We start from the raw sequence: 24707 nt of genomic DNA, 5'->3' as shown, positions 1-24707 counted from the left end.
ACAACATTTGTGAGCACGTACTCTTCTTTTACGTGGTATTATTGGCAGTCTAGACTGGTATTGCTGCCATCAACTTTAAAAACAACATTCCTGTTAGAAACAGAGGAGAAGAAACAGCTTTGAATAAGCAACAAATCTACTATTATCGACCTGGAGAGGGGTTGTTCAGAAAGGCCAATTACAGTGATCCCTTGAAAATGAATATTGTATTACTATTCCATATAGATCCTTCAAAGTTCTAAACCAAGTGTTGTTAAAGCTCCCAAACAGAAAAACTATACTTTTGATGATTTCCAGCAAAGATGTATTTCCTCACTAATTTTCTACTTGAAAAAAAGCAATGAGTAATTTTAGCAATGTTCTTCCCACTACAAGAAAGTTCACAAATTGAGACTTAATCTCTGTAAAATTTGCACATAGTTGTTTTGCACCAAACTCAACATTTTCTCCACAGAAACCGGCATTTTCTCTTGTGAATATGATACTTCTATGAACAAGTATTATTTTCAACAAAGTAAGTGCTGAGTAAAACCCTGGGCACCTTTAGAAATTTAAATAGTATCTTATCACCAAATATCAATAGCTAGTAACCAGAGAAGGTGTCAGCCATGGGTCAGTCCCAGAACCTGGGGAAATTACAGTTTTGGATTACAACTCCCAACCAGCATGACTAGAGGATTCTGGGAGTTATAGTCAAAAAGGTAGCTTTTCAAAGTTCTAACCAAACTCTACTATCTACCCAAAGATATTTCTAACACTGAATGCAAGTGTTGTCGAAGGCCTTCATGGCCAGGATCACAGAGTTGTTGTATGTCTTTTGGGCTGTGTGGCCATGTTCCAGAAGTATTGTCTCCTGACGTTTCACCCACATCTATGGCAGACATCCTCAGAGGCTGTGTGGCACACATAGCCTCTGAGGATGCCTGCCATAGATGTGGGCGAAACGTCAGGAGAGAATACTTCTGGAACATGGCCACACAGCCCAAAAGACATACAACAACCCACTGAATGCAAGTATTATGACAACCTTGAGAAAGGAATAATGTTCAGTACAAGTAAATATCTTGATCCCAAGATATAGACTGAAATTGCATAATTCTTTTTGGAAGTTAAACAATTCTAGATGCAGTCACTCACTACCTGGATACCTGATCTCCATGATTGTCACATTTGAGTTGTTTCATAGAAAGAAGTTGGAATGTCAGTATGATAAATAATTGCCAATTGCTGGCATCAGGGGTTGGCATTGATGGGCATATGCCAAGGCGCACATCTTAGCAAGAGTTCCCAATGGAGACTAGCCTTCGTGTTGCTCTCCTTGCCACCTGCTCACCCAGTCTCTCTAGTCCAGAGAGAGTTGACTGGCAATTGACTGGAAAGTGTCAGGGCTGCTATTATCTTATCACTTTGTGTCCTGTTTTTCTCTGGACAAGAGGTTGGCAGAGGGAGGACAAAGGAATAATACAAAGATAAGGCCTCTCCTTCCACCCCTTTCTCTTCTGCTGTTTTTGGTGGACAAAGTTACCAGTTTTCTTATTTAGTGTATGCTATCAAACCTTGGTCAAGGAGTCACAGTCTGAATTTAGTCAGTACACAGAGTAACATCAGTTTAAAAACAGCCAAGACAAACCTCTATTCTTTCAGAGCATGCAGTAAAAACAGAATAGGGAGACAACAGAGATAGCAAAAGAAAGCGGGAGGGAAGAATGTGAACAAATGTGAACAAATGCCATTGTTGTTATTTCATGGAAAACCTGGGGGTTTTTTTGGCAACGTTTATTCAGAGGAAATTCCTCTGAAATTGAGAGAATGAGACTTGCCCAAGGTCACCCATCTCACCCTATTATCCCAGAGCCCTAGTCCAACATTTAAATCACTATAAGCAAATGCAGGCTCATTATCCCTTATCCAAAATTCTGGAATACTCCAAAATTGTCCACAAGGGTGACTGAGATAGTGACATCTTTGCTTTCTGGTGGATCAGTGTACACAAAATTCATTTCATCCACAAAATAATTAAATATTATGTGTACAAGATGTATATGACACATAAGTGAATTTCATGTTTAAACTTGGGTTCCACCTCCAGGATATCTTATATTATAATAATAATAATGATAATAATAATAATAATAATAATAATAATAATAATAATAATAATAATAATTTTATGTATTACTGACTCTGCTTTTGGCTCAAGGCATGGCTCATAGTTAAATAATCTATAAAATCAAACATTAAAACATAGTTACAATGCAACCGTTTATGTTTATGCAAATACGGGCATTCCAAAATCTTCCACATATGTGAAATCCAAAATACTTTTGGCCTCAAACATTTTGGACAGAAGATTGTTAAACTGTACTGTTAATTCAAGGGGGTTACATTGCAAAAACAAATCATCAAAGCAAATTTCAATGACAGAATGTTGATCTTCTGCTAGATTTCTGGACGAGTCTTTTTATTCTTTTTATTAGTGTTTTGATCTGTACATTGTTGGGATTTTTTTTTTCGGAGTTGTCCGTAGACACCTTCAAGGTCATGTGGCTGGCATGACTGCATGGAGCGCTGTTACCTTCCTGCTGAAGCGGTACCTATTGATCTACTCACATTGGCATGTTTTCGAACTGCTAGTTTGGCAGGAGCTGGAGCTAACAGCGGGTGCTCACTCTGCTCCCGGGATTTGAACCTGGGACCTTTCGGTCTGCAAGTTTAGCAGCTCAGTGCTTTAACACACTTGGCCACCGGGGCTCCTATACATTGCTATAGTTTCACAGTTTTCCTTGTTTTTCTCTGTTCAGGGGTCTGCTATGCTGAGTTTGGTGTGCGGGTCCCGAAGACCACTGGCTCTGCCTACACCTACAGCTACGTCACGGTGGGAGAGTTTGTGGCATTTTTCATTGGGTGGAACCTCATCCTGGAATATCTCATTGGCACAGCCGCAGGCGCCAGCGCTCTCAGCAGCATGTTCGACTCCTTGGCCAATCACACCATCAGCCACTGGATGATTGACAGCGTCGGGACCTTGAACGGGCTGGGTGAGATGGAGCTTGAATGCATGCAGTGATTGTCTCAATGCCAGATTGCAACTGTTAGGCAGAACTTTGGGGGGGGGGGTTAAAGATTGCTACTCCCAGCCAGATTCTGGCACTTGAAATATAACAACTTCTACATTTCCTACATTTCCTGTTTGGCATCAAGAGACAACTAAATTATGGTTGAAACCCAAAGAGAGTTAAGAGTTTCAAGTGCTATGTGTCTTGCTTTAATAATACCAGTCAGCATGGAAGGTAATTCAGCTGGTCTCCATTGGATTTGTATGTCCAAAAGTGACCAGTGATGGATGAGAATATGTTGAATAGCCCATTGATGGCTTTCTTCCATGAATACTGATGTCTCCTGAAGAAGGAAACATCTGAGTATCTCCCTTCAGGTAAAATATGGACAATCCTTGACAGCTGATATCAGATTAAAAGTACAATGGCAGAGACCACCACAGACCCCCAACCTAAAAACAACCCATTTTGGTGCTCCAAAGAATGCCGGTGTCTTGGTCCATTCACCTTTTAGATTTCTACAGTGCCCTAGAGCAGCTTCCTCACACCTAATTTCCACTAGATGTGTTGGACTACATCTTAGATGGCATGGAGTCCATCAGACGGCACTTTGTTCAGGAATTCCTCACCTAGAGTTGGTCCTAACCATGACCCAATTTCAAATTTAAATTACATGCATCTTTGAGCTACACTTGGTCATATAAGTAAATCCATTTAAATCAATGTGACTTGTTAACCATGACCAACATACATCCCATTGACTGCAATGGGCTTACTTTGAGTACATCAAAGACTGAATGCATCCCGGAATCATGAAAATCCCCCATGAAATCTGAATAAACAAAGGACGGAGATTCCTCAGTGAATCCTTCGTATGGAAGCTCCTAAGGATTTCTGAAGTTGGCAGCCAGTTCCTGTGCTTCTAAATTGTTCAAAGTCCCATTGAATGTTTTCTTTCCCTTTCCTTTTTGCAGGTAAAGGTGAAGAATCATATCCAGACCTCCTAGCTCTGGTGATTGCAGTTGTTGTAACAATCATTGTTGCCCTGGGTGTGAAGAACTCTGTTGGATTCAACAACATCCTCAATGTGATTAATCTGGTTGTTTGGGTCTTCATCATGATTGCTGGACTTGTATATGTCAATGGAGAAAACTGGGTTGAAGGGCAGTTCTTGCCATTTGGATGGTCAGGGGTGAGTATCTCACAGCAAGGTAGCATGGGACCACCTTGCAAATTTCTACTTGGTTCATAGTAGATCAAGAAAGATATTAATCAATGCTTGTCTCATAGCAGATACTAAGAAGCTTGAGACAATGGTTTGGGACAATGGTTTTGAATCCATTTGCTTATTCACAACTTCCAAAGGAGGAGTCAACACATTGGTACATTCAGATGATTCAATGCTCTTCCCTAATTGAGACTAATTAGGCAAAATAATGCTTGTCCTTGAATAACATTTAGAAGTTGATCCCATTTTGTGGAAGTGTTTGTGGCATTGGCTTGACTACTGATCAGAGATTTCTTGATGGCTATTTGTAAAAATGTATTCAAGCTCTCCTACTGATCACAAAAGCCTGGGCCAAGTGTTTGCTCAGAGGCATCTATTCCTTTATTCTTCATTCTCTCCCATTAACTTTTATGAACAGCTGGGCTTACATATGGCACTATATTGTACTCTGGTTGAGCAACTGCCTGCTTCTAGTAAAAATAGACGTATATCTCACAATAAACTTGAAGTTGTCCTCCATTGCCTTATGGCCCTACCTTGTGTACAACATTAGCCTAAAAGCATAGAAACTAAAAAAAAAAAAGGAGTTTAAAGGAATGGAGCATAACATCCCTCATTTGTTCTTTGTGAGGAGACCCCCAGAGCATGCACATTTCTGTACAATTTTTTTTTCTTCATATATATATATATATATATACACACACACACACACACACACACACACACACACAGAGAGAGAGAGAGAGAGACAGAGAGAGAGAGAGAGAGAGAGAGAAGAGGAGGTAATAAATAGGAGAGAAATGTGGGCTAGTGACCCATATTCTGTTTTGTTTGTTTGTTATGCATGTGGAAGTTCCATCATGGAAGCAGATGGACATTATTTAATATTGTGAAATATTTGCATTCAGTTCAGTATTGTGGATGTGAAATTGCGCATTCTCAAGTGATGTATCCGTGCCAAAATTGGCAGTCAGACTCTGGTTGTGCAGCTCAGTTGCTGATGTGACTACACATTGGGTTGCAGATTTAGTTGTGTGCGTGGAAACAGAAATGTAGGCTTTTAGCAAAAGTAAAAGCACAGAGGTGCCAACCATATTAACCAACAGTTCAATTTCATGTCGCAGGAATGTGAAAATTGAAACATAAAGGTACATCTGCAAAGATTTTTCTAATATAAAATTATTGTAATACAGTAGAGTCTCACTTATCCAACCTTCGCTTATCCAACATTCTGTATTATCCAACACAGTTTGCCTTTTAGTAGTTAATGTTTTTGTAGTCAATGCATTCCATACATTGCAATGTTTTGGTGCTAAAGTCATAAATAATTACTACATAACGTTACCATGTATTGAACTGCTTTTTCTATCAATTTGTTGTAAAACATGCTGTTTTGGTTCTTAATTTGTAAAATCATAATGTAATTTGATGTTTAATAGGCTTTTCCTTAATCCCTCCTTATTATCCAGCATTTTCGCTTATCCAACATTCTGCTGGCCTGTTTATGTTGGATAAGTGAGACTCTACTGTACTTCCAAGGAGAAAGGGGTACTGCAGCACTCACGTCATATGTCATAAGGAAATGTCATGTGTATGACATTGCTAGCATTTAAAGTAAACTTGTCTTCCACTTGTTCTCCCTTGTTTTATCATCGCAATAGCAATAAATAATTTAATTTATATATTTCACGATTGATTTCAGTGCCAGTCAGACTGAAACAGTATGGTCAATGGTCATAACTGATAGGCATTATAATCCAGCAATATCTAAAAGGACCACATGTTCCTCTGATCCCGTCTGCAAAGGATGAACAGCTAATTCTCAAGTTATTGTTGTTTTGTTGCCTGGCCTCATTGATGCCTCTAATGCAGGCATGGGCAAACTTGGGCCCTCCTGGTGTTTTGGACTTCAACTCCCACGATTCCTAACATGCCTGCTCTAATGTGACTCTCTTAACAAATTTGCCATCTTCCATTTCCAGGAGAAATTCCTCAATCTCTGCCTTAGGTTTTCCTAAAATGGAATATTGAGCTCCTCTTGTTAACTCAAACGTTCCCCTCTTTTAGCTATCCAAATAAATAACACCACTTCCAACTATATGCCAGCATTTTATTTAGGTAAAAGGTAAAGGTTTCCCTGACATTAAGTCCAGTCGTGACCGACTCTGGGGGTTGGTACTCATCTCAATTTCTAAGCCAAAGAGCCAGCGTTATCCATAGACATCTCCAGATCATGTGTCCGGCATGATTGCATGGAGCACCATTACCTTCCCGCCAGAGCAGTACCTATTGATCTACTCACATTTGCATGTTTTCGAATTGCTAGGTTGGCAGGAGCTGGGGCTAACAGCGGGCGCTCATTCCGCTCCCGGGATTTGAACCTGGGACCTTTTGGTCCGCAAGTTCAGCAGCTCAGCGCTTTAACACACTTTGCCACTGGAGGCCCCTAGCATTTTATTTAAGAGATATCCCACATTAGATGCCATTCAGTTTGCCAGCTGGGTAAGTGTTTTCTTTTTTTTATATCTCTATAGCATTTCATTTAAGAGATATATAAAAAAGAAAACACTTACCCAGCTGGCAAACTGAATGGCATCTAATGTGGGATTGCTCAATGGAGTAAAATTACCAATATATAAACATAATTATCCTCCTCTTTGGAGAGTTGATGATTTAACAAGCCCATTACAACTGATCCCGTCAGAGACGCCTAATACAAATGTGCAGCGCCAAAAGGTAGACAAATGTTTTGCTGTCACAAGAGCAAACGAAAAATGTTAGCAGGTACAATTGAGGAAGATCTACATGCCAGACATGGCTTGTATAGTTCAATTTTAGTTTTATTCACATAATTTTTAGGGAGTCCAATTGGTGCTTCTAGACAGTATCTTCACTATGTGATCACATCCACTCATTTGTGGACATTTATGGGAGAGTTAGATAATATCTCCAAATCTACACCTATATGATCTTTCTCATTATTTCTTCTGCCTTTAGTCTAACAGAAAAGGTCTGTTAAAGAGTTGTCTAAAATAGTATGGGACCTCACACCTTGGGGTCAAATACAGACTAACTGTAGTTCCCCAGATAGCCATGCCCTTTTCTCCATCATATCATCAGTAGTTTGTAAGTAAGAACTTTGCAACTCGGGGACTGCCTGTATTTGTTCTTTCCGCCAAAATAGCTCTCATTCCTTTTCAGCATTTGCAATATTTTTTCAACAAAGACGGCAGCGTTCTTTCTCCTCTAAATGTCCCTGACCCTGAATTTTTCCTCTGGTTGGAACACAACAGAACAACATACAGTACACTGTTCAAAAAGATATAACACGTGCATAAACCAAAGTTAAATTCTATTACAGCATAATTCTACATAAATCTGTTTAGAAATAAACACCACTGTATTCCTTGAAAGTGCATCCAAGACAGCTGCTTTAACAATCATGCGGATTTCAGGGAAAGGATTGATTGAGTGATAAATATTTCAAACTTGTGATAGATCAGCAGTTTTCAGAGTCAAGGGTATAATTAGTGAGTTCATTTCAATAACAAATTAAACAATGTAAACATATGGAAACTCGCAATCTGAATGTTCAAAAGCCACTCCACGATCCCATGAAGGCATGCAACTTTTACCACTGAAATCACTAGGGTTTGTTTATGCTTACTATGGGGAGAATTGAGTCCTGGTAATGTTTTAAAAATAGATTTTCAGAAAAGAAACACTTCCTTGCATGCATCAGGCCTTTGTAGCAAAAGAACTGAGCAACAATATTGCCTCTCCTGTAAAATGTAGACACTGAGCTGATATTTGATTTGGCTGCTCAACAGTAAAAAGAAAGCTGAAGGCCCTGAAAGCGTTTGCTTTCTTTCCTCGTGCTGCCAAGTTGGTGATGTTTCTTGTGCATATATTAGCTGAAAAGCTCCACTGGGAATCTGAACAGATTTGGATGGTCTTCCATGCAGAGGAAGAGGATGAGCAGAGACTGTAAATGTCCACATTGGCAATTCTCACACTATGATTCCACTTTAGTTGCCATGGCTACATCCTCTGGAATTCAGAAGCTGGTTGCTTAGTAAGGCAATAAAATTCAAAAGACTTCTTTGAAAATTGCAATGGATGGAACCGTGGCATCTTAAATTGATTTATAGTGCTATAACTGTGAAGTATGAAAGGGCCCCTGGGCTCCAAATTAATTCATTGAAATTGGCAAAAGGAAGGGGTTCTTGTTACCTAAAAAGCTTGGTCAGTGTAGACTGAACTGCATTTAACTTCATTATATGAGTACACTGCCATATAATCCAGTTCAATCTGCATTATATGGCAGTGCAAATGGGGCCTCATATAATGCAGTTTATCTGCATTGAACTGTATTATATGTCAGTGTAGACCAGGCTGTTAAGAATTGTGGGAGTTGAAGTCCAAAACACTTGGAGGGCCAAAGTTTGACCATGACTGGTGGAGACTCATATAATCCAGTTCAATGCAGTTAAAATTTCTGCAGTGTAGATGGGGCCCCAGTTTGAAAAGTAAATAAACTTGCCTTTAAACTGAAGAGGTTCCCAGTCTTAACTCTTCTTATAAGGTGATTTATTATTCCAATGGAAGGGTGCTTTTCTTGGACTTTATTCAGTTTGAAAGCTAGGGCAAATTCAGCAGAGAGCCTAATATGGCTGATTTCAAGCCATTGTCTTTTCTGTGGTCGCTACAGAACACTAAAAGAAATATTGACTCTTTGGATAATCCTTGATCCCTATATCCCCAAAACCAGCTTTTCTCTATGGTTTGCTCTCACCCCATAAAGCCAAAGTGGAAAGAACCTCAGTCATGGCCATGCCACCAGAAATGTGAAAGATACGCTGGATTCTGAATTAATTTATTGGGTTTCTATTACTTGACTCTTAGTATGGAGTAGAATAGAAGTGGAATAGAAGTGATGTTTAATGCTCATCCAACAAGCTGGTATTTCATCTTTAAATTGACTTTGCTGGAGAAAAAGCTGGATAAAATGGCACCAAGAAACTCAATTTCTTTCAAAGGAATATGGATTTTGACTTGATTTGTTGCAAGCAATTGTCAGTCTATTCCTTCATTGCTTCAGCTCCCTATTGGGATGAGAACTTCACTTGCATTGTGGAAGTAATGTGAGCTGATATAAACTTAACAAGATTTGGCACATTTCATCAAAAGTAGGGTGAAAGCGATTTGAGAAGTAAAACATTCAGAACTGGAAGAAAGTGGAGCTGATAGATTGGCCTCTCTAAGCAAAGGGTGGGAAAGCCAGAACCTGAGAAAGTTATCTTTTTGGATTAACATTTCTCAAATACTTCATCATTTCAAAAGCTACTGGCCATTTGAAAAGGCTCAGGGAAGAGACATGGTAAAAATTTCATTACAAAGAAGTGGAAATTTTCAGCATAAAGCCTGGAAAGGTTAGAGAAGAGACTGCTAGTCTAGTTACCTAGATTTGATTCTAATAAAGCAGACTTTACATGTTTCTGTTTTTAGCCATAGCTTGCAAACAGATTGATTTGTTTATGTGTTTTTCTATTACTCATAGAATCCTCCAGCCAATATGGTCTCTGAGGTTTTTTGAAAGCTGTAGATAAGATTTCCATACTCTGTCTTTAAATGACATTTCCATTCCATTTCTAGAATTCACCCTATTCACAGTCAATCTCCTTTGGGCATTTGCTGGATTTTGCTTTAAGATTAAAAGAAGACAGCCTCGTGCATTTTGGCTCCACGTTCCTATGGTCAGGAAATATCTGCAAGGAGAAGAGAAAGGGATTTTACTGATTATATGTAGATGGCTCCAAACATCTCATCAAAGTTACAGGAGACTTGTTGAAAAGCATTATAATTTCCAAAGCATATTAGGGGATCAAAAACCCAGGGAAAGTGACCTCTTCCCAGGCTACTAGATGACATTTCGGAGGTGTTTACAGCTAAAACAAGTATAAAAGACGGCAGGAAAAATGTGACCTTCCCAGATCCCGTGGGAAATACCCCCTTTCCTTTATGCATTCTTTAGAAAGTTGACGATCTCTTTTCAAGGATGGGCATTGCCATATAATCTAGAACTATGTTTCTTTACTTGCAGGTACTACAAGGTGCAGCAACCTGTTTCTATGCCTTTATTGGATTTGATATCATTGCAACCACTGGAGAAGAGGCAAAAAGTCCCAACACTTCCATCCCTTATGCCATCACTGCCTCGCTGGTCACATGCCTCACGGCTTATGTGTCTGTAAGTAACACATTTCAAGATTGTGCTCAGACTAATTCTCCCCTTAGAGGTAATAACAATAGGTAGAAGTGTACGTGATGAGCCAGGAAGTTCCTCCTCAAAGCTACCTTATTTCTCAGCATCCCTTCCCTCCATCTCTTGCAATATAAAGATACTAATGATGCTATACATTATAGAGTACTTGTTAAAATTACGAGGTAATGCAAAACACCAAAGCATCCTTCTAAATATGCAAGGGTAACATCTTGAAAACTATGGTTATGGGCATTTTTTAAAAAGACCAAGCATGTGCAGCTAGCAAGCAAAGTCCAGAACATTTTTAATATAATGGGTATTGATTTTGTGGGGAAGGGGGAACATCATGCCTAGCAATCCAACTCCCCACTGCTAGCATACCTGTTGGCCCAGCATTTTTTTTCACTGCATTTACATATCCTCCAATATTTCAAGTATGAAAACTAGGAGATGTGGCCAAGCAACATCCAAGTTTGGTCAAGATGGCAAAAGTTAGTAATGAAAAATAACACACACAATCCAGGAGAGACAGCAGTAGTTTGCTTTTGCCTTGGGCTACAGAGAAGAGCAAGCTTTTGCTCTCTCCTCTCACTAGTTAAAGGAGCACAAACTGTTTTTTGCTTTTTAACTCAGTTTATTGCAAGGGACATAAACTCAGGACAAAGTGGGAAAGTGGAAAAGTGGGAGAGAAGCAGCTAGAAAGGCAGGCTGAGAGAGGATTGATCAAGACTGTTTTTGCCAAATTGGGAAAGTTGATGATTATTGGTAGAAATATTGGCACCTCTGATTTTTGCAGTCTAGATTGATTTCGTGTGTTGAGCTGGTTGCTTTTGATCCATGTTATAAACAGCTGAGTTTGCAGTGTCAGGAAAGCATAACAAATGGATAGATATTTGTTTAATTATTGTTGTAATAGTTTGGCTGCCAGTGAGGAAGCAGAGATATCAGGAGCCAAAATAACTAGGCCAGCCTTGGATACTCTGTTCCTTGAGAAGGGAACAAGGGCACAAGGGCAAGATTTGAACAAATGGAGTCCATGGAGAGACACGGCAGATTCAATCATATCCCGTATGAAGAAGGATTATGTATTTGTGGCAGCCCTGAAGTTGAAAATTTGAACCACATTTTGCACAACTGTAACCTATATAAAAAAGAAAGGAAACAATACTTATGGCCTTTTATTGGTAATAAAACAAGCTGGGTTATTGAGGCCAAAACTTCATTTTTGTTAGCCAGGTATAGCCCCACTCTGACAACAAAAGTAGCCCTGTATTTGTTTAAAGCTGCTAAAAGGAGATCAGAGTACATAGATCAGATTGGGGTGCAGTGCAGGAGAGATGAGGATAGTTGATGCAGAGATCTTTAGCTAAACTACATTGGCACAAAGCAGGCAGACACCTGTATATCTGTATTTTATTTTAAGTGAACCAGATGTATGTTGTATGTTGTTTTTGTATTGTCTGTCTTTGATAAGGCCAACTGGCTAATCAATAAATTGTTGTTGTTGATGATGATGATGATGAGAAGGGTTGGGGAGCAAGGATAGGGCACCATTAATTGTTCCTATCAGGCAAAAAATTATCTAATCAAAGCTGGGGCAAGCTTGCTGTTTATAATTGTTTCTGTATTCTGTGCCCATTCTTCTTTCATATTCTCTCTCCCTTCTCTCCATCTCTCTTGCACACCCACTTCATTGCTGACATACAACACAAATACTACTCACACACCCCATTCACATACTGCTCCCACACATACTATGCATGTCCTCTAACAGTTAGCTACTGTTGTGATAGTGCTGCTTTTTAACAAGAAAAGGTAATCCATTGGAATATTCATAAACATCCCGCATCTTGCCTGCTGAGCCAATGACTGCAGAGAACTTATCGAACTAATGAAGTCAAAGTATGAGTAGCCAATAGCTGCAGAAGCAGCCTATATTTAGGGGTTTGCATTGTTTCATTTTACAGAGGAAAGGGGAACAAACTGACCAAAAGTCCATTATTTTTATCTTCAAGTACAGTAGAGTCTCACTTATCCAACACTCGCTTATCCAACGTTCTGGATTATCCAACGCATTTTTGTAGTCAATATTTTCAATACATCGTGATATTTTAGTGCTAAATTCGTAAATACAGTAATTACTACATAGCATTACTGCGTATTGAACTACTTTTTCTGTCAAATTTGTTGTATAACATGATGTTTTGGTGTTTAGTTTGTAAAATCATAACCTAATTTGATGTGTAATAGGCTTTTCCTTAATCCCTCCTTATTATCCAACATATTCGCTTATCCAAAGTTCTGCCGGCCCGTTTATGTTGGATAAGTGAGACTCTACTGTATATTCTAATCATTTTTTCACTAATGTCTCATAATACCAGAACTGATCTACAACACCCATCAGCCCTAGCCAGCCTAGGCAATGCTCAGGGATTGTGGGAACTGCAGTCCACAGAAAACATCTGGAGGTAGCCACCTAGCATGCTTTATGCTCATGCTAAACTTCCTAAACTGCAATCCTATATATGTTTACTCAGAGTTAGTTAGGTCTAACTGCATTCAATGGGACTTATGCTCAGGTAACTTTATATAGCAAGTGTGGAACTTGTGCAGCCCTCCAAATATTACTGGACTGCAGCTCCTAGAATTCTTCATCATTGGCTATGCAAGCTGGGACTTACCATTCATTGGCTGGGAGTTACCATTCTATGTCTAGTGAGCCAAACAATTCACACTTCTAATATACAGTATTGAGTCCTTCTAGATTATCCAAAGCAGGCTTTGATTTTGCAAACAAATAGTGGATGGATGAGAAGCTGACTTGCACCAAAATAGAATGATGATTCATTCCACCTGATTTTTGTCTACCTTGAGTGTCAGTGACATTTCATGAAATGCCTTTTCCATTTAAAACTTTAAACATCTCAAAGACCAGTGCAGTAGGATGTCCATGTTCTCCAAGGTGGAAAAAAAAACTATTTTTTTTTTAAATCTAAGAGAACACATCTCGCAGGATATCTAGGTCCCCCAGTGTAGCTCTCTTGTCAGCTTCCGCTGGAAGTTGACCATAAAACTGTGCTGGAAGTCCTAGAGATTCCTGAAGAGGCCATTTTAATCAAATCTGCAAATAATCAAATCACCAAAAGTCAAACCCACAAATGTGCACAACAAGTACTCTGCTTCATCTAAACATGATGTCACCTTTCTCCTCCCCTTGCAATAGGTGAGCATTATTTTAACTCTGATGGTGCCATACAATGAGATTGATACCGAATCCCCCCTGATGGAAATGTTTGCAGCCCATGGATTCTACACCGCTAAATTCATTGTTGCCATTGGTTCTGTGGCTGGCTTGACCGTGAGCTTGTTGGGCTCCCTCTTCCCCATGCCTCGTATAATTTATGCAATGGCTGGTGATGGGCTTCTCTTCAGGTAAGTTCCATCTAACCAGAGCTCATATGAGAAGAGACACTGGAACATCTTATCTGATAGTTGTTACTGCAATATTTGCAATCACTATGAGATCAAGAGGGCTTTGCCCTTGTATTGTATGAAGCACAATATCTATAAGAAAGGCTTCCAGTGGACAATTTCTGTTTGAAGGGCTACCCAATCAAATTCTGCTGTAAACAACTATAGACTGTAAAGTCAGGGCATTGAGAATGCCTGTCAATGCTTAGAATCTGAATAGCAGACTGAGCAGATACACAGGATGATGTCCCAGAAGGTTACCAGCTTCGATGCTCCAAGTAACAGAGCTGTCCAATGTACTGAACACTATTTCCAAAATAGTTTGAGGGCCTTAGATAACTCCTTTAAAATTCAGTCTAAAGCTTAGGGCATATTCATTGTTCCATAGTGTGGCAGTCCAATAGATGCTTGGAATGATAGTACAAAAGATAGATGTGGAGTTAGTTTTAATTTTCATTCTTTTTCCTATAGGTTCTTGTCCCATGTAAGTTCTTATACTGAAACCCCTGTAGTAGCTTGCATAGTCTCAGGATTTCTTGCAGCACTACTCTCCTTGCTGGTAAGCCTGAGGGATCTGATAGAGATGATGTCCATTGGCACACTGCTTGCGTACACTTTGGTTTCCGTCTGTGTTCTGCTTCTCCGCTACCAACCAGAGAGTGACATTGATGGCTTTGTCAAATTTCTTTCTGAAGAGCATACAAAGAAGAAGGAAGGGATTTTAGCAGACTGTGAAAAGGAAATTTGTTCTCCAGGAAGTGAAGGAGAGGAATTTGCAGGTCCACCTACCAACACATGTGGTGCAAAGAATCTTCCATCCTTGGGAGACAATGAAATGCTCATTGGAAAGTCAGATAAGACCACCTACAATGTCAACCACCCTAACTATGGTACAGTTGACATGACTTCAGGAATAGAAGCAGACGAATCTGAAAACATCTACCTGATCAAGCTGAAGAAACTAATAGGACCACGCTACTACACTATGAGGATTCATCTTGGGCTACCTGGGAAAATGGATCGTCCCACAGCAGCTACTGGCCAGACTGTCACCACCTGTGTGCTCTTGCTGTTTGTCCTCATGTTCATCTTCTGCTCTTTCATCATTTTTGGGTTGGACTACCTGTATGACCAAAGTTGGTGGGCAATTCTCCTGGTGGTTCTGATGGTCCTGCTGATAGTTGTGTTGGTGTTTGTCATTCTTCAACAGCCAGAGAATCCCAAAAAGCTCCCTTATATGGCTCCTTGCCTACCTTTTGTCCCTGCCTTTGCTATGCTTGTGAACATATATCTTATGCTGAAACTCTCAAAGATCACATGGATCCGTTTTGCTGTCTGGTGTTTTGTGGGTAAGTCTTGAATGAGAAAATTTGACCATGATATGCAGAAGCAGCTTTAGCTCTATTACCTCAGAGAGTTGGATGCATGCTATATTTTACCAGAATGAATCTAAATTTTACTGGAGATATCCAAGGTGTTGAACCTTACTCACCAAATTGTTGTAGCACCTTCGATAGCTCCTGTAGACCCAAAGTAGCTCCTGAAAAAATATATCGATCAGCTGCCATGAACAAAACCATCATCTGCCTCTCACAATATATCTGAGATAATTCTCTGAAACTATAGCTAGAGTAGTTTTGATTGGTAAATTATGATATGATATCACTTGATTTGACGATAATTTAGTGGTAAATAATCTGTGGCCCTCCAGGTGTTTTGGGTTTCAGCTCCCAGAATTCCTGACCATTGGACAAGCTGGTTAGGACTTCAGTGAGTTGGTGTCCCAAACAACTAGACAGCCACAGGTTGTGCACCACTACCATAATGTAATATTAATTGCACTAGGCAAATGTCCTGGGAACATCTGAGAATGTTGGGTGACCCCGTGGATAGGAAAACTATATGACAGCACAGTGGAATGCAACAAAAAGAAAAACCTGCTAGTTATTTTAAAAACTAATGTCATATGATTTATTTGTGCTATTTATCTTTATCTTTCTGATCTTGGAAGGCAGGGAATCAAACAAAGTCATAGTAAAAATGTATATAGAAACTTACATCCAAGACTTCTTTGTGTTTATGGTCTTTTCACATAGTATAAATATATTTGTTACTTGATAATGCTCCAGTGAAAATCCTAGAGATATAAAACTAAGGAATACTGAAAATTTCAGTTGTCCTACTTTTTCCCCTTCTCTGCCATGCTGACTTTCTTTGCAGCTGAAAAACCTAATAAATAAAATATGTTTTAGAAAAAGAACTTCCTGTGGAAGCAGCAAAAATATTGTACAGAAGTATTGATAGATCTGTGAAGGTTTGAACTGCCTTCTCTTGAAGACAAACTCACACTGTAGTAAAAGGCATTTACCAACCAAAGTCTCTCCTTTCTCTCCTCCAGGGTTGTTAATTTACTTTGGCTATGGCATTTGGAATAGTACATTGGAAATCACAGCTCGGGAAGAAGCTTTGCATCAGAGTACATACCAACGCTACGATGTTGATGTTGATCCCTTCTCTGTTGACGATGGCTTTGCCTACGCTGAGAGTGAAAACTACCAGGACTGGGATCCTGCCGATGACAAAGGTTTCTCTTACCAGCAGATGTCGGAAACAAAGGAGAGCAGTCGGACAAGTAGCAAAGCAAAAAGCAAAAGCAAACACAAGCAGAACTCAGATGCGCTCATTTCAAATGATGAGTTAGACTACTCACCAGAGTAGATATGATGGAAACCCAACCGTTTCACTCTGTGTCACTAAGCTAACCTTTGGGCTCAATTCAATGGCTTTGTTTTTTGCATTCATTTCAGATGCAGCCTTTCTATAAATGTTCTGGTGTTTTTCCAGCAACTCCATCACTCACTCTGTCACTTATTTTCTGATCTTCAGGAAGGTTCTCTCAAGTGCTTGTCCTGAATCAACAGAATGCCAAATTAAACACACAAAAAGGTTTTGGATTCTCATCCCGTTCCACCCAATGTCATCATCAATAATAGCTCTATTTCACTGAATGTTGTCAGGAGCTAACCTATGATATAAACTAGTTTGGCCCACAAAATCTTCCTGAGCCTAGGAACCATATCACCCATGAGCCTTCTGTTGCAATGATGTATAGTCCCAATGGAAGCTGAACCCAGCAAAGTGAGTGCTTGATAAATACAGTGAGTTTCCATTGGCATAATGCTCATATTCTGTGGGCTTTGCAATACAGAATGTTCATGGCCATCTTGGAGACCACTGACTATTTGGCAAATACTGGGATTTGGTTCTCGGAAAACTCATGGATACTAATATCTGTGAATGCATTATATACAATGCTGTAGTAAAATGGTGTCACTTATATAAAATGGCAAAATCAAGGTTTGATTTTGGGATTTTATAAAAAAAACTGTGGATACAAAATCCATGGACACAGGAGGCCATCAGAATGTTACTCATGGTTTGTCGACCTTTTCTAAAAGAAGGCAAACATAGGGAGAAACATCCATAGATAGATCTTTTCAGACTGCAGGCACAGCATTTCCCCTTGACAATAGATTGAGACAAGCCAGTATTTCTTCTATCATATCTAGAAAGCAAATACATCTCACTAAACAAAATATTTTCACTCTTTGACTTACCTGGCCTTTCCTTTGGATTTGGTTTCATGTGTTCTTGGTTGCTGTTCATGCTTTCACAGAAGCTTTGATTTGTTTACTGGTGAATAATATTTCTTCACCACTTTACTTGATTTCAGTGTCAACCAGCTGAAGTTTGTGCACTGGTTTTTTTAGATGCTTCCTTTCATGTATTTATTCATTTCATCAGTTGTCGAGATTCTGTGAATAAAATAATCTCGCAGACAGAACCCGGGCACAGTGGCAATTTGACTCCCATAAAAATGGATTCATGACCAGCGAACTCACATACACCAGTCTTGCTAGTCCTTAGCTCTTCAGACTCTTGATGAAGGGGAAAGTTATTTCCGTAGACAATAAAATAACTCCATGCATATAGGAGGTCCATTTCCCATGATAATTTTTATACTTGCAGAAAAACTTCAGTTGTTGCTTGCTACGTGCTTCTATTGAGAGGGTGTTGTTGTGTGATCTTTTTCTTCCTGTACGCAGTGGTACAGTCCAGCAAGAGCTATACTGCATGATTCAGCTATTCCTGTAGTTCACCACTAACTGAAAACACTGTTATTCAATATAGGCAAAAGAGTATAGTATATGTAAAATGTGATTATTACACATGTGAGCCTTAACTGGTGGTCAAAATCTCAGTGTTATATTCCACAATGCTTCTTAATAATATGCACCAAAGCAACATTCAGGATAAAGTCAGAACCTCTTTGATTGTAGCCAATCAACAAGCAAATCAACCTACTTGTTAAATTCATCCATTCTCATTCCATACAATCTGAATCTTCTAGCATGTTCACCTTGAAATTTCCATTTATTGTTAATATTTTATACACTGATAGCATTTTCGTGCTATATACGAAGTACTACACATATGCACACCATGAGTCAACAGAGGCCGGATTCATTGCAATGATCTTGACTTCTTTTTACATTCCATCAAGTGAAACTCAACTCTTGTCTGTAGAAGAGACATATGTGGAAGCAGAACTACTTATAACAATTACTGGCATTCCCTCTATTGTTCTTACTTGTATTCTTCTAAAGATAGGTGTTGAGAACTTGTGGTCCTCCAGATGTTATAGGACTGTTGACCATCATGGCTGATGATCAGGAATAAATATCCTGAGAGCCACAACCATGCTTTCCATAGGGGAGGCAGAGGTCAAACTATAAACCAAATCAAGGATAGCTTTGGTCATAAATCTGGAACAGCATATCAACACACTGTCATTTCTGAAAGATTTAAAATGCAATGTTCTTGCAAGATAGAATAACACTGTTTCTTGGATTCATTTCCTAGTACAAATAATTGCTGCCCCTCACCATAAACTATGATTATAATATATTTTCTTTATAATAATGTTAACAGCCAAGTGTCCACAACATTGTTCTGTACAAACAGTGTATAATAGATAAGAATAGAAAAGTATCTGTCTTGAACTGGAGCCGTATGGAGTGCTCAGTGGTGGCCGTGGTGGCCGTGGAGTCATGAAGAGGAGGAGTGGTGGTCCTTGGCTGAGGTTCATATAAAGCAAAAACCAAAAGGAATTTAGCAGAAGAAACATTCACTAAAACATGAGGGATAGGCTCTGGGATTTCTGCCATTCATTCTTTTCTACAAAACATCTTGGCTGCAAAAAGATAAAGCAGCTCTCTGCTTTATTCTCAGCACCAGGCCTTAGAGTAAGGGTGGAAAATATGTATGTTCTCCAGATATAGTCCTCCAAAATCCATCATCCCAAGTCCTCATGGCCAGGGGTGATGGGAGCTGTCAATCAACATTATCTGGAGGCCTCCATGTTCCTCACATGTGTCCCTAGAAAACTGTCCTATTCCTACCACTTTGTTGGATGAGATCCTGAGTTGTCAGCTATGATGATGGAGTTATATTTGTGTAGCTATCTCTGACAATGCCACTCACCCACCCACAATCTTACCTCTTAAGCCATGCAGTAACCCAATCAAAGGGTTTCCAAGGCATTGCTGAGACCAGCATCCCATCTCAACATAGATTGCTATAGGGCACATGATATCAAAATTGCTCTTGCCTGTTCTGGAGTGAGAACCACTCTGCTGAAATGATACTCCATGCTCAATATAATATTAGAAGAGCGAGGCCAGAACTTTGATTAGTTATAGCTGTGAATGTGGGTTAGCCCTGCATGGATCTGGATCCAACTAGTGACCAATTCACATATTGATCAATGAGCTCAATACTCCAGTCCTTTGACAGATGGAATAGCAGAATGGTACAACCCGAAGGGGTGGGGGCACTCTTCCTGCATGTTCCCCTGCCATCTGAGGGTGCAAGAGAGGTGCCAGACCATGAACTGGGCCACACCAATAATTCACCACACTTCCAAATTCCCCCCAAAGGAGCCCTTCCATTATCGGTGATAGATGTCTCTGATCCAGGACCCATGCCAACTGCCCTGCCTCCCAAAAAGTGGTGTTAAAAGACAAGTAATCCAACATATTCAAAAACACAACCCTATAGGAAATGTATAAGCAGCTTCTCAAATGTCAGGAAAGAATGTTTCTGAAACATGGCCATACAACCCAGAAAACTCACAACAACCCAGCTTCTCAATGACTACAGCATGGGAATGAGGTGCCACTGCTGATAGGTCTGCTTAGCATGTGTGAGGACAGGTCCTTTAATCTCCTCCCACAAACCATATGAGGCCACTCCAGCCAAGTCTGTCAACCAATGAAGTCAGACCATTGTTTAAACCCATTTGCTGGCATTTTCTCTTTGCCCCAGCGCCTGGTGATCTGCCATGAAGATGGACCACCCAGGCTCCTGCAAACCAGCAGCATGATACGTTGCACAGCTCCTTTATCTCCAGGTTGTATGTTTTTGTTAGTGCCTATTGAACATTCACTCCTGAGGCTATGAAAGAGGACATTTCCATTCTGACTTATATGAAATAAAGGATGAGGAAACTGAGGTCCTGGACTAAATCCAGCCTCTGGGATTCACCAGATGGAAACATCTTCTTCCACTTGACATCACCATTTGCTGGATTCACATTTTTAAAAATGCCTCTCTCGAGGTCTAGTTAGTCAAAAACAGCAAAAGCTTTAAATTAACTTCTGATGATATTTCACATCTACCTTTTTTGTCCTCCCTGCCTCTACAATGTACCTTTATTTTTTTTTCTCATCCTGCTTTGATGATGCTTTATTCAAAACCCAATAAATGTCATTGATCTCCTAGACTTCCCAGACTTTGCCTGGATAATAGGTTACCCTATTGAAATGAAGGGCTTCCAGCCCAATAATACCATAGAATCATGTTGAAGGACCTAGAAAATGCCTAGAGGCCATGTTTTGTTCAGAAGTAAATAAATGAAACCACTAGGACTGTTCCCACAGAAATTGAGGTTGTATTGTATTTGGACATCCTGATGGAATAATGTTTCTGATAACTCTATCCTTAGTCTCAGTAGTATTCCTCTGAGCAAAGAGAAAAGCAATTTCTAGAAATAATGTTTGAAATGTCTTTTTTCAGCAGTAGAAATTTTAAATTGCATAACATGTCGTAAACCCCACTGCAACCAAACAACATAGAGCACGAAGACCTAGACAACACCAATGAGCTCATTTGACAATCTTTGAGCTGCGAAGCTTACATTCAGTAATTGAGTATCCATGCATCTTGAGAAATCAAGCATTTTCCTACTGGGGACATTTTTCCCCACATGGGAAGCTGATTTCTAAGAACTGGAGAAGGTTATCAAGTATTTCTAAGGACATCAGAAAGCATTTGAACACATGCTCCACAGGTTGTTGTGACATTGTCCCAGTATAGAAAATCTAAGAACCAGTTTGAGCCTCTTATAGACAGGAAGGATTCTGAGTGTACATTTGTATGCACATAGTACCAGCTTTGGATCAAAAGTGGGTCCACCATGTGCCTTTAGTAGAACTATGCCAGAGAGAAGCTTGGCTGTTCACTCCTCTTCTTGCATTATAGTGATTATAGGTGCAGAACTTTGTGAAATCTGGGCTTTGGATGAAACTAGCTATACCAATGATGCTCTTTCCCAAACAAACCATAAAAGTGATATATTGCTGAGAAATATCCAATGATGTGGTGGAGCAAGGTTCATGTGAACAAAGCACTGGGGGTTTTCTTTTCTTAGGAAGGCTGAGATGTGGCTTGCAATGCCTTTCTGCTTTATGGTGTAAGCCTCACACTAGCTGTAACAAGGGTTTTATTTTTTAGCAAAGATATGGTTGTGAGTGATCAGATTTGTGGGATGGCTTTTTCTGGAATGGTTAATTAATCAAGCAAGCATGGTGTAGTTCAGTTGTTCTCAACCTGGGGTCCCCAGATGTTTTGGGCCTACAACTCCCAGAAATCCCAGCCAGTTTACCAGCTGTTAGGATTTCTGGGAGTTGAAGGCCAAAAACATCTGGGGACTCCAGGTTGAGAACCACTGGTGTAGTGGTTTGAGTGCTGGACTAAGATTCTGGAGACCAGGGTTTGAAATCTTGCTCAGATATAGAAATCCACTGGGTGACCTTGAGTAAGTCAGACTCTCCCAACTTCAGAAGGCAAAGGCAAACCCTCTCTGAACAAATCTTACCAAGAAAACTTCATGATGGATTCACCTTGGGGTCTCTATAAGTTAGAAGCAACTTGAAGGCACACAACACCAATTAGAAATCATTAGCTTTAGAAAATATGTATTTCTACTGAAGGTAAAGTTGCTAGTGGTGTGTTTTTTTATGGATCAACAGTACTTGCTGCATTTTTTAAAATTCTCCTCGGGGGTCTGGCAATGAGAACTCTCATGATGAGCATCTGTACTTCCAGAATGATAACTTCTCCACTCTAAATACCTCAACTAATTCTGGGTACTTGGAGCTGATTCACACATTTCTCTGTTCATCGCTTGACGGCAGTGTCCTCAAGTGGTGACTTGCATTTCTGAAAGAGCCATCTGTGATCAAATGGTCCAGATGGAATTTCTGTATCACCTCATGTTATCTCAAATGCAGTGCTTTGCAATGGAGTAAGTCCGTACAATTGAAAAATGAGATCAGTGTGTCTGCATGTGTTTAAACCGGATCCTCAAGAGGTTTTGTTGTATTTCTGTACACATTGTGCATCAGGAGATATACTGGATACAGGTTGTGTATAGCCCTTAGAAGGGAGGTACATTAAGGAATGCTTCCTTTGATACCTTCCAACCTTCCCCTTCTGTAAAAATTGAAGGAACTCCTTGAGAAGCTGTTTGTAGAGCCGCTATCCCCAAAACAGACCATAGCAATGGGAAAGTGAGCAACTAGAATGATTTTGCTACAAGTGTCTGCACTTAAACTTCATTGCTGCAAAAGACTATCCATCTGTGTGTCTGACAATGGCATTTGTGTTCTACTCTCAATTTGTAAAATATCTTTCCTACTGTTAATTTCATTTGGTCTCTACATTGTCCAACTTGCAATTCCTTTATTTTTGTTTTTTATTAATTGATTTCTTGCAGGTGGCATTTCTTGCTGTAACACTTCTCTGCAGTTCTGATATAAACTTGATGTATTTGTTTAAAAGGACAAAAAAAACACAACACCTTTGTTTTCTTACGTTATGTTATTTATTTATTTTGGTGTTTCCTAAACCCCATTGGTGCACTATGCAATGGGAATTTTTGTGGTGGTGTCTTGATGAAAGTTTATGCCGATATCTTCATGGAGTGACTTTTATTTTGGGAATGACTGTGTTGTTGACTATTATATAAAATATATAAATATAATGACTTGTTGAGAAACTTGGAAAAGAAATCGAAATTTACCAAATGTGTATATTTTAATAGATGCATAAAGCTTCATTGTGTGCCTTTATATTTACAAAAAAAATAAAAACGTGGGTTTATAAAGAAAGCCAGAAACAGGAAACACCTTAACCAAACTGTCCGTAGGTTTGAAATGAAATTTTAAACCAAAAAAGGTGGGGCGGGGGGAATCCCACAGTCTCTATATTGATATATCCAAATATTTGTTAAATTTACCAGTATCTGAAGGTATGATATTTTTCAATGCTAAAATGAATTAAATATAAACAAATCTTGCCTTAAGAGCTTGGAAACATTTCCTTTGGAACAACTGAATGGCCTGATTTCAGTATTTATTTGCATTGCTATGGGTTCAAGGAACAGATTATTACTCTATGCCAGTGGTTCTCAACCTGTGGCTCTCCAAGTGTTTTGACCTACAATGCCCAGAAATCTCAGCCAGTTTACCAGTGTTAGGATTTTTGGGAATTGAAGCCCAAAACATCTGTGGACCCCAGGATGAGAACCACTGATCTATGCAATAAAATCTGGAGAGGAGGCGGGATGACAGTAGATTGAGTTTAGGTCACTTCTGTCATCCTTAGCTTTCGGGTTTTTTTCCAGTTTTGTCTTCAGTTCAGTCCCTCACTATCTATGTCAAACTAAATATATGGTAAGTTTATATCTATTGTGGCTCCTTGCAAAGAATAATAGGAATTACTACTTGATGTGTCTCCTCTTCCAAAACTCTAGCTCACGTCACATAAGTCCAATTCTATATACTCCAACATTTCACATATTAAGCATATGGCCAAGCAACATTCAAGTGGCAAAAGTTATCTGTGGAAGGAAGAACACACAAATTAGGAAGGGCGGGATTCCAACTTCTGCACTTTGAACCGAGTTTGCAGCAACTGATAAGCTAAAGACAAAAGGGTAGAATTGGAAAACGAGAGGAAAACTGGGGACACAGTGAAAGCAGATGAAAAAGTGTAATGACAGGAAATTAGTTGGGACTGTCTGTTAGGGAAAAATCCCAAAATACAGCAGAGCATCCGAAAATGCAAACAGGATACTTATAGTTGAGCATTTAGCTCACAGCAAGCAGAGTGGGAAATGATGTGGCTTGAAAAGAATGTAGAGCTTAGGAGGCAAAGATGCAGATTTCAAACCTTGAAATTACAAAAGGTTTATTTACAAAAAAAAACCCTACATTTCTTAACAGTAAAGAATGGGGTCTGAGCTACTCTAACTCCATCTCTTCTAGGGTTCAAAAGAGAGGGA

General features: G+C 39.5%; 1 protein-coding gene across 1 annotated transcript in view; it reads left to right on the top strand.

The window, feature by feature from the left end:
* Window positions 1-23726, top strand: part of slc7a14 (solute carrier family 7 member 14) — a 68328-nt gene extending 44602 nt beyond the window's left edge. The window contains exons 3-8 of the mRNA XM_003218136.4: window positions 2802-3038; window positions 4031-4248; window positions 10388-10534; window positions 13773-13981; window positions 14492-15369; window positions 16419-23726. Of these exons, the coding sequence (XP_003218184.1) occupies window positions 2802-3038; window positions 4031-4248; window positions 10388-10534; window positions 13773-13981; window positions 14492-15369; window positions 16419-16738 (2009 nt within the window). The 3' untranslated portion in view covers window positions 16739-23726. The remainder of the gene's footprint in view (window positions 1-2801; window positions 3039-4030; window positions 4249-10387; window positions 10535-13772; window positions 13982-14491; window positions 15370-16418) is intronic.
* The last annotated feature ends 981 nt before the right edge of the window (window positions 23727-24707 follow it).

The sequence above is a fragment of the Anolis carolinensis genome, chromosome 3 (assembly GCF_035594765.1).
Source record: "Anolis carolinensis isolate JA03-04 chromosome 3, rAnoCar3.1.pri, whole genome shotgun sequence".
NCBI classification, from domain to species: domain Eukaryota; kingdom Metazoa; phylum Chordata; class Lepidosauria; order Squamata; family Dactyloidae; genus Anolis; species Anolis carolinensis.
The sequence above is the reverse complement of the archived record's forward strand: the minus strand, read 5'-3'. Positions and strand labels throughout refer to the sequence as shown.